Source organism: Carassius auratus, unplaced genomic scaffold (assembly GCF_003368295.1).
Source record: "Carassius auratus strain Wakin unplaced genomic scaffold, ASM336829v1 scaf_tig00047001, whole genome shotgun sequence".
Taxonomy (NCBI): domain Eukaryota; kingdom Metazoa; phylum Chordata; class Actinopteri; order Cypriniformes; family Cyprinidae; genus Carassius; species Carassius auratus.
The window spans coordinates 55,572-67,347 of NW_020527011.1; the positions used below are offsets into that span (position 1 = coordinate 55,572).

Genomic DNA, 11,776 nt, shown 5'->3' on the forward strand with positions numbered 1-11,776 from the left:
AGTTTTATACGGAGAAGGCAATCCCAGAATGCACTTCAGCAAGAGTCAAGGTACGTGACAAATATATTTTATACACACTGTATTTGCACACAATGCTGAGAGAATTAATCTTCTTATAATTATAAAGTGGCCTGAATTGATCTCAATTCAACCCGTTTTTATAAAGCATAATATTTCATTCATACATTTTAATCTGTACTTAAAATAAAACTAGTCATTTTAATTCAACTGCAGTCCGTCTCAAATGCATGCTCTTTTCACAAAAAGATCTCTCTTAATAATATATAAAGTGGTGGCCAAAATTATTACAAATAAAAATCAGTCTTGACTCTCTCTGTTATATTTGTAGCAATAGACAAAACATTGTATGAGTCAAAATGATACATTTCTCTTTTATATCAAAAATCATTAGGATATTAAGATAAGATCATGTTCATGAAGATATTTAGTAAATGTCCTACCATAAATATATAAAACTTAATGTTTGATTAGTAATATGCATTGCTAAGAACTTCATCTGAACAACTTTAAAGATGATTTTCTCAATATTTAGATGTTTTTGCTCCCTCAGTTTCCAGATTTACAGATAGTTGCGTCTCAGACAGATATTGTCCTCCTCACAAACCACACATCACTGGAGAGATGATTTATTCAGCTTCAGATGATGCATGAACCTCAGTTTCGGAAAAGCGACCCTTCTGACTGGTTTAGTGCTCCGGGTCACAGATGTCCTGACGGTATCCTCAGAGCGTGAAGCGGGTGTTGACCCAGCCCAGGGTGAAGGAGCTGCTGGTGTTCCGGAGGTTTCTGTGCAGGAAGAGGCGGGGCTTGCTCGGGTCGCTGTAGCTGTGGTAGAGGCGGAAGTGAGCGCGCTCCAGCTCCTTCAGCAGACTGAACTAATAGCGGACCACCGAGGGCTCGTCCCCGCCCACCTCAAACCCCGCCCACTGCAGGTGCAGCTCCAGCAGCAGCAGACCGACCGAGTCCAGCACCTGCTCCAGGATCAGGTTCTCCAGGATCTTCCACTCCGCGCTTTCCAGATCCACCTTCAGGACGTCCACCTGAGAGAACACCACCATCATCATCATCATCATCATCACTGACACAGACCTGGCTCCTCCCACTTCTACATCTGCTACACTGAGACTAGAAGATGTTACAAATGTGTCCCTGCAGCACAGAAGCAGTCTGATAAAATACATTGCAGGAGTCAAATTGTGACATTTTAGTTGAAAACAGGAGCGTGTGTGTTTGCTGCTCTGACCCGTCTGTGTCCGAAGTGGCTGAGGATGGCGGAGAGCTTCTTGGAGCCGCTGTGGAGTCTCTGGACGGGGACGGCGGGGTTCGGGTCCCTCCAGTCCACTGAGAGGCGATGGAGCCACATGTTACCCTCCTGCAGATGAGCTCGACTGATGCTGGGGTCAAAACAGTGAACCTCACAGCCGGAGCCGGCCAACACACGCTCCAGAGAATCATCCTCTGCTCCCAGCCTACACACACACACAGAGAGAGAGAGAGAGAGAGAGAGAGAGACACACACACACACACACACAGAGAGAGAGAGAGAGAGAGAGAGACACACACACACACACACACAGAGAGAGAGAGAGAGAGAGAGAGAGAGAGACACACACACACACAGAGAGAGAGAGAGAGAAACACACACACACACACACAGAGAGAGAGAGAGATAGAGAGACACACACAGAGAGACAGAGAGAGAGAGAGAGACACACACAGAGAGAGAGAGAGAGAGAGAGAGAGAGAGAGACACACACACAGAGAGAGAAGAGAGAGAGACACACACACACACATATTAAGATGTGACACCGATGCAGTGCTGCATGCACATTTTCATTTCCAGGTGAACAGGTGAAAGAGCATACGAGCGTGTGGAGAACATTACCAGACTCTTCAGATCTGGAGGGTTTTAGCTAGAGGAGGTTCAGATGTGCTTGATTCTCTGAGGACGTGACAGACGTTCATGAATGATTCATTCAGCTCTCGGTCTGTAATGTGTCCAGAGCTCAAACCTGATCTGAAGTGTTTGCATTGCAGATGATTCACGCTTTCTGGGATCATTCCAGGTGCTCTCGAAACTTCCACGGATGAGATCTGGCTCTGAATATTAAGTGTGTGTTTGTTCAGAAGCAGTGCTGCTGTGTCTTTAAGACTCGATGACACCTGCGATGCTCATTTGCACAAAATGACTTTTATTTTGTGTATTTGTATGTTTGTTCCTGTTAGATCACACATGTTTTAAAAGCCGTAAACTTTTAAAATCACTTTGTGAGCTCAGTTTTGAAGCGTTTCATATTATCATGGTTTTGCGCACTGAAAGATTATTAAAAGCTTATTATATTTTTAGCCTGCACAATACATTTAAAATAAGCATAATTGAATTGTATATTATTTCTGTGTAGTGTAAGCATTATAAATATATACACTTCTGAATTCTTGACATTCATATATAAATATTAAATTGTGAAATGTATGATTGCCTGATTGAATTTTATAAGAGTACTAATAGTAATTTGTTTTTATTAACATGTTTAGATTGTGTAAAATTACTGTGTAGATTTTTCTCAAGAATTTTTGTATTTATTTGCATTACATTTAAATAAAATATGTTGACATTTTTAATGTGCCCCTCTGGTTAAACACTGGCCCCTCCTTGGCCCCCTAGTAAAATTTGTCTAGAGCCGCCACTGGACTCAAATGATTCGCGAACCCGCTCTAAAGTCGCGATATGACTCAAATGAATCCGAATCCGCTCTGAAGTAGAAATCTGACTCAAATTATTCAAATGATTCGTAAACCCGCTCTTAAGTAGCGATCTGACTCAAATGATTCAAATGATTCGTAAACCCGCCCTTAAGTAGCGATCTGACTCAAATGATTCAAATGATTCGCAAACCCGCCCTTAAGTAGCGATCTGACTCAAATGATTCAAATGATTCGCAAACCCGCCCTTAAGTAGCGATCTGACTCAAATGATTCAAATGATTCGCAAACCCGCTCTGAAGTCCCGATCTGACTCAAATGATTCGCGAACCCGCTCTAAAGTCGCGATATGACTCAAATGAATCATAATCCGCTCTGAAGTAGAAAGCTGACTCAAATGATTCAAATGATTCGTAAACCCGCCCTTAAGTAGCGATCTGACTCAAATGATTCGCAAACCCGCTCTGAAGTCCCGATCTGACTCAAACGATTCGCGAACCCCCTCTGAAGTAGCGATCTGACTCAAATGATTCAAATGATTCGTAAACCCGCCCTTAAGTAGCGATCTGACTCAAATGATTCAAATGATTCGCGAACCCGCTCTAAAGTCGCGATATGACTCAAATGAATCATAATCCGCTCTGAAGTAGAAAGCTGACTCAAATGATTCAAAAGATTCGTAAACCCGCCCTTAAGTAGCGATCTGACTCAAATGATTCGCAAACCCGCTCTGAAGTCCCGATCTGACTCAAACGATTCGCGAACCCCCTCTGAAGTAGCGATCTGACTCAAATGATTCAAATGATTCGTAAACCCGCTCTTAAGTAGCGATCTGACTCAAACGATTCGCGAACCCCCTGTGAAGTAGCGATCGGACTCAAATGATTCAAATGATTCGTAAACCCGATCTTAAGTAGCGATTTGACTCAAATGATTCAAATGATTCGCAAACCCGCTCTGAAGTCCCGATCTGACTCAAATGATTCGCGAACCCGCTCTAAAGTCGCGATATGACTCAAATGAATCATAATCCGCTCTGAAGTAGAAAGCTGACTCAAATGATTCAAATGATTCGTAAACCCGCCCTTAAGTAGCGATCTGACTCAAATGATTCAAATGATTCGCAAACCCCCTCTGAAGTAGCGATCTGACTCAAATGATTCAAATGATTCGCGAACCCGTTCTTAAGTCAGGATGTGGTATAGTTTCCACATACTTGTCTAAGTCCAATTTGAATAAAGAAAAAAGATGTTTAGAGCCAGTAAATTTTTGTTTATAGCTAAATGTGAAATTTAGCTAACAGGAAACATAAATTATGTAATATTTTCCAGTATTCTCTTTTGAATGGTCAAACAATCCAAATGAAAACAAGAAGATAAGTCACTTCTCTAACACTGAATAAACGCCAAAAAGTCTGACCAAAATTTTTCAGTGTAGGAGCATTGCCAAAATAAATGAATGAAGACTTCTTCAGAAGAATGACAAAAACAGCAACTCACGTCAATATCTAACTTTAGTTGGGTAACATTTGTGAATTAATTTAAATGTTATTTATTTTATTTTGTTGGTAAACAGATATCTATGAGGCAAGGTCCATACTTTCTCCCAAGGTATATTCTCCACAATGCTATTCCAATTAGGTAGGCTATTATGTAAGGAATTGGTATTATCTCTCTCTGAAAGAGAGCTCTAATTTTATAGTTATTTTTTTCTTGATCTGCAGAAAATCAAACATTTCCGATCATTGTGTGAGTTAAATTCAGAGCGTATGTACATGGCCATGTACTTACAATACCTTGTTTGGTGTGTGGTTCACATTTGTCTGCTGTGCTGTAAATAAACAGTCGTGGAGCAAAAAGCCCAACTCATCTGGTTCAACGTTTGAGGACTTTGATTTTGCATCTTTTTTTGCTTTACTGGTAAAAGACACACTGCAAACAAAAATCCATTGAACACTTCAACATGGATTTGACTATAAATGCTTAAAATCACTTTGTGAGCTCAGTTTTGAAGCGTTTCATATTATCATGGTTTTGTGCACTGAAAGATTATTAAAAGCTTATATTTTTAGCCTGCACAATACATTTAAAATAAGCATAATTGAATTGTATATTATTTCTGTGTAGTGTAGTGTAAGCATTATAAATATATACACTTCTGAATTCTTGACATTCATATATAAATATTAAATTGTGAAATGTATGATTGCCTGATTGAATTTTATAAGAGAACTAATAGTAATTTGTTTTTATTAACATGTTTAGATTTTTTCAAGAATAACTTTTTGTATTTATTTGCATTAAATTTAAGTAAAATATGTTGCCATTTTTAATGTGCCCCTCTGGTTAAACACTGGCCCCTCCTTGGCCCCCCCTAGTAAAATTTGTCTAGAGCCGCCACTGATTTTATTTCAGTAAAAGTTTATTTAAAGTATGTTAATGGTTTTAGTAAATAATATAAATGACAAATATGAATTAACAAACACAATTGAAATTCTCTTCAGCCTGCAATTGTTTAATTGTATTTATATAATGCATTATTTTCTGTGCTGACATCAGTCAATTATTTAATATTTCTTATGCATTTGTTTTGCATTAAAATAATGCAAATTTGGAGGAAAATGTTTAATGAAAATAGTCAAAATGCAAAACAATTGTAATAATCCCAAAAAACTGGCTTCATTTTCTTAATGCAAGACTGTTAGATAAGCATCACTAAAATAGAGAAACTAAAATAGTTTTCTTTATATATATATATATTTAATTTTAGTAATTGTTTTGATTTGTAATATACCTATACAGTTTTATGAAAATGTTGACATATAATTAAATGAATTACTTAATAATAATAAGTTCTATGTTTTTATATGTTTATAAATGTCTCTTGGTTTTTTTTATTGAAATTAACGTTTTTTATGATTTAAGTTACTAAAATAACTCTGATGCTTGTTTCTTAGTGTTGAATTTCCTCAAGAGATTGAGATTCTGAAACTGATCTGTCTGCTGCTGCTTCTGCATGAATAATGTGTGTGAATCTGAACACACACACACACACACACACACACACACACCTGGTTCATCAGCATGCATGCGTGTGAGTGTGTGTGAATGGCTCTGTCAGCTCGCAGGCGTTTACATGCTCAAACACACCCCGAGTGTCTTCAGAAAGAGCTGGATTATATTGAGTTCTCACAGTCCTGTGAGTTTGGTCTTGATCTGGTGTGTCTTTCTCATTTCCAGTCAAGCAAACATTCAAGACTCACACAAAACGTGGAGATGTTTCTCCAGATTTCATGTTAAAGGAAGGAACATTAAAACATCCACCGCCTCACACCCAAATCAACCATGGCTTCATGGGAGTAAAACACAATATACACTAGAAAATCATTAATCTTTATCATTAAACATTATCATATTTTTATGAGAAATGTTTTTATCAATTAACTAAAGAAGGTGATTTTACCTGAAACATTTCTTGTTTAAATATTTGAGTATTGTGTAGAATTAATATAGAAATCTTAAAAAAACGTACAAATATTTATAAAATCATATATACATATATATATATATATATATATATATATATATATATATATATATATATATATATATATATATATATATATATATATATTCAAATTATTTCGCTATTTACAATTTTGTTTATAAAATTAACCATTTATGATTAAAAAAACGTAAATGTTTATATTAAATGTATTTTACTTTTTACAATATTGCTTATAAAAATATTTTCGTGTTTATTTTAGTAATGCGTAAGAACTGTTTTTTTTTCTCATAATGGGATTTTTGGTGAATTGTGAAAATAATAAATCTAATAAAATTCAACAAAGTTATTTTGATACAGTTCAAACTCAGATTTATAACATAATATACAGGTTGAAATGTTTCACACATAAATTAAGCCGAAGAACTGATGAAAGATAAAGAATGATTGATTTTACAAATCATTTTTATTTTTTATCTAAAAAAAATTATTATTTTAAATAATGGTGTACTGTTTTAACCTGATCTGTGTTTTTGCTTTTGATAATGTGATTTATTTTTAAGTCGAATTATGTTGAATTACATTTTTAACATGATGCATTGTTTCAAATGTTAATGATGTGTCACAAATAAAAGTCAGAAGCGAGGGACTGACCTGAGCGAGTAGACGCGACAGTGTTTGGACACGATGCGCTGCACCAGACTGAACCTGTGATCCAAACACAGCAGCCACGACCCATGATGCACTGCGTCAAACACGGGCGGCACAGACGCGGGTCTCTGGCAGGACAGCTTCACACACACACACACACACACACACACACACACACTGGAGATCAGCATGCATCAGCTGGGTAGCTCAGTGAAGGCTGTGCTTGTACCTGCGGAGTGGAGATGTATCTGAGGAACCGATCCGCTTCCTCCTGAAAACCTCCAGTTCCTGCGGCCCACGGCTCCAGCCTGATCTTCCATCTGGAAACCTACACAAACACAGACACTGAACTCTTGAGCACTGCGGCTGTGATGGATGGGAATGTCTCTTTTTTTTTTTTAGTTTTCATTTTAAAAGTTGATATCCTTGTGTAGACACCCTGTAACTTCCAACAGTTTTTAATCAGTGACATCATCGTCGTCCCACAGGAAGTGACATCATTTTGGTGGGAAAACAGCAGCAGGAGAGACACGAGTAATCAGTATTATGTGAGTGATCTGGGTGTTTCATCAGAGTTGGAAGCAGTGATTCAGATCCCAGATGAAGCTGTGGCTTTTATTAGAACTGCATTTTTTCCGTCCCTCCTTACAAATGTCAAACAAAACCGGTTCAACATGAGCACAACATCTGGGCTGGCAATGCTTCATCCTCCCAAGTGCCTTCAGTACTATAAATATTAGCATGTTTTCTCTTACAGTGCTTCTCTGTCTGCGGTTCAGTTGTGATGTGTATTAAGAGTCCACATATAATCTGCTCTTAAAGGAACAGGGCACTTAAAAATGAACATTTTCTGTGAACATGTCCTCACCCTCAGGCTATTAGAGATTAGGATGAATTTGATTCCTCATCAGGTTTGGAGAAATGTAGCATTGCATCAGTGTCTCATCAATGGATGTGAATGGGTGCCGTCAGAATGAGAGTCCAAACAGCTGATAAAAAGTAAAAAAGTGCATCTCCTGTCGTCTCTCACATCGAAATCCAAACGCATATTTGTTTAAACACTGCTTGATCTGTGCAGATTTCTCTCCTGATTCAGACCTGAACACTTTTTCACTGGAGGAAGTGTTATTATGGATTATAGACTCTATGTGTTTGAGTTAAAATCATCTTAATGCTGGATGTGTTTCAGGTTTTGTCTTCTCCAGATGTTCACTGATGGACTGGAGTGCTGTGGATTATTGGGATGTTTTTATCAGACTCTCATTCTGACGGCACCCATTCACTTCCATTGATGAGACACTGATGCAGTGCTATATTTCTCCAAACCATTACATCTCTAATGGTCTGATGGGGAGTAAACTTTCAGCAAATATACATTTTTGGGTGAACTACTTTTTATTTCCTGTTTTAGGGATCAATGAATAACTTGGAGTCGTTCAAGGAGCAACAAAACCCCAGCGAGTCTCTGCCACACATGTAGCCGTCGGCTAACAGCTGTCTTCAATTATTCCTGATATCCGCTCTTCAGACACGCAGAAGCCCTCGGAGCTCGTGTTACAGAAACACTCTTCAGCGCTCATTTACAGACCGTGAGTTTGAAAGGAAGAGTTTGATAAACATCACAAGGGGAATATCTGAGGAGAAGCGGAAATATGAGCGAATATAATGAACCCAAATATCTTGAAATCTAACAGCGGTTGTCTTAGAAATAAGCTGTTTGAATTAAATGATTGCATGTTTGTAAACAGGTTTGTTTACATCACTAACATTGAAAACCGTGATGCTTGCCTTCACAAACAACAGGAATAAATGACTTTGTGGACATTTGGCGCATGTCTACATTGTAAATTAAACTCTTTTATTTCAGGACAGAAAGAAAGAGTCCTCTTACTTCTATTAGAAGATTAGAAAGGAATATATACTGCTGTTATGATGCTTTTTTAGTTAGACATTGCACACCAGCATTTAAAAGTTTGCAGTCGGTTAATGTTTTCTAGAAAAACTCTCTTTTGTTCACCAGTGATGCATTTATTTGATCAAAAATACATTAAAAATTGTGAAATAGTTTTCTTATTTAAATGAACTGTGTTCTGTGTGAATCTGTGTTAAAGTGTAATATATTTCTGTGATGCTCCGCTGTATTTTCAGCATCATTCCTCCAGTCTTCAGTGTCACATGATCTTCAGAAATGCATCCTCAATGAGTAAAAGTATCAATCTCTTAATTTTCAGTCAAAACCACTGAATAGTTCAGATAGTTTTGCATGTTTGTGTGTGTGTTGATGTGTATCACACCCTTCACATGGTTCCAATATAGAGACTATAAACCCTTCCCTCAAAATACTGAATCTCTGCTTTCAAGATGTGTTTAATAGAAGCTTATGAAGCTTATGTTATTATTTACCGATGCTCTTCTGCCTGTTTTCAATGCTATTTTTCCACTTTATGATATCAGTCAATATTTACGCTGCTATATCTTTAAGACCCCTGTATGTAAATGAGCATCATTTATTAGGAAGAGTCACTGAATACCAAACAGGTTTTGAAGTGTAAATGTGGGCGGGGTTATGTTAATGAGCTCATGTTTTATGTACGAGTCATTTTAGACATTTAGTTTCAGTAAATCGTCCGAGTGCATTGAAAAGGGAGCTTTGTGGTCACAGAGGTCAGAGGTCAGGCATTGCGTCTGTCTGCATGAATACGCTTTTGTTTAACAGCATTTCTGACATGAGCAGTCATCAACACACAGAGGAAACTGATGGATCCTGTATCGCTCGGGAAAACTGGGAAAATATCAATCTAAAGCTGCTTCTTTCTCCATCAGCTGAGAGTCTGATGCTGTTTTCTTTCTAACTCTTTCTAATGAGACCGTTCTCAATCAGGAATGATTTAGAGTAAGACAAAACAAGCATCATATTTTATTCTTCATTTAGTTTCATCAACAACTACAATTTTGTTGAATTTGTTTGGGAATTTCTCTATAATTTCTCTAGAAAAACTATAAAACTTGGAAACTTGGAAAGTCATGGAAATTTATTTTCTATAATTGATATTTTTTTTTATCAAGTTATGTCATGGTAAATTGCTATTTGTGAGTAAGCACATGGAAACATAATTATTTAAATATTATTTTAAAATATAATAATTTTAAGTTTATTTTAATTTATTCAATTAGTTATAATTTTTGCGTTTTATGATATTATTTTTAAATTGTGCCATTAGTTTATGTAAATAAATTCATTTACAATTTAATTTATTTAAATGTACTTTATTTTAAATTGTATTTAATTATGTAAAATGTTTTATCTAGTGCCACTCCTACTGTAAATAATGCCGATTTAATTTATTAATGTCCTCATTTATAATTATTTTATTAATTTATTTAAATATAGTTAAATTCCTAGTTCCTTTTATTTTAATGCATTTTATTTGAATTGTTTTAACATAGTGTCACTTCTAGTTTATGTAAATAAGAAGTGTAATTATTTTATATTTACATATATTTTTTTATTTTAATAGAGTGCTACTTCAATGTAAACAAAATGTTTAACTGCATTTTTTATTTAAATAAATGTTATTTATTTAATAATAATTTTGTTGACTCTCACTCTCCGTCTGTGATGATGCAGCGCTGAGCAGCAGGTGGATCCAGCATCCGCTGCAGCATCTGTTGCCGTGGCGACGCTCCGGTGATGATGCTGGCTGTGTTTCCGTGGAGCCTGGAGCTGCATGTAGACGTGAGCGCAGACACAGAGCAGAGACAGCAGCAGACACAGACGACACACACTCGTCCTCGTCCTCGTCCTGCAGCTGCACAGCAGATCCATCTCACAATTCAGCTAGAAGCGTGCCTCCATCCTTAACAACACCACAAACATTTAATAATGCATGATGTATATCCAGACAGCTAGCAGGAGTTAAATCAATGATAAAACAAACAAAAACTAACTTATAGGCCTGTAAAAGTCATCGAAATTAATACAACTTTAAAAAGCCTTCATAATTGTTCTATTCACATCAATAATCAATTAATAATAAATACTGCACACCCTGATGGACACTTAATAACTGAAACCTGTGGGATTTAATTATTCATAATTTTGATTCAAGTATGAATTTGAATGCAAATGAAAAGCCTTAATTAATGTTTATTTCAACATTTACGTTTTCAGCATTTAACATTTTTGTAATTATATTAAATATGTTAAATACTGTTAATATTATTTAATGTATCTGAAATAACACTCTTTTTTTTTCTCTCGTTTCCAGCCAAAATATCTACAAATTCTTAAATCAAGTAAAAAATGATTATCTTGTTTAAAAAAAAATAAAAAGTCTAAATTAAGCGAGTTTTTGCTTGAAATAAGATGATTTTGCTTCCACGTTAGCACATTATTTTGTTTATTCTAACTGACTTTTTTTTTCTGAAAACAAGACAATAAGAAAATTCTCAAATTTCAAAACCTAAAATCTAAAGAAAATGTAAAAAGTAATTTTTTTCGGTGTACTTTAAATTCCCTGCTCATTGTTAGTTAATGCACTGACTGATGATAACTAATGGTGCCTCGCTCACCTCTCTCTCCCTGTGCTCCTCGGTCTTCTGCTCTCCATGTTTGTTTTCTTCACTTCTGTCGTTCTTCTCTCCGTCTGCATGCGTTCAGACACTCAGAATGGCTTCGGGAACCAAGTCCAGCGCTGGTAAACATCTTCTCCACGCCGCTGTGAGCTCTGGATCTGAACACACACACATATCTGAGAGTCTCTCCACCCATACGCCTCTGGACAGATGAGGCTCTGTAACTCTAGACACACACACACACACACACTCCGCCCCTCGACCGGTTCCTCACAAGAGAGAGGAGAGAAGAAAGCTCTGCTGCAGAGACTCATGGGAACTT

The 11,776-nt window shown here is 36.7% G+C and overlaps 1 protein-coding gene across 1 annotated transcript; it reads right to left on the minus strand.

Annotated features, from left to right (window-relative positions):
- Positions 1–54: 54 nt before the first annotated feature.
- On the minus strand, positions 55–11,662 carry mettl24 (methyltransferase like 24). Its single transcript, XM_026255822.1, has 6 exons — positions 11,452–11,662; positions 10,487–10,736; positions 7,109–7,207; positions 6,883–7,019; positions 1,265–1,490; positions 55–1,061 (listed from the first exon to the last, which is right to left on the minus strand). Exons 2-6 carry the CDS (start codon positions 10,703–10,705, stop codon positions 897–899), a joined length of 846 nt encoding a protein of 281 aa, XP_026111607.1. The 5' UTR covers positions 10,706–10,736; positions 11,452–11,662; the 3' UTR covers positions 55–896.
- Positions 11,663–11,776: the final 114 nt, after the last annotated feature.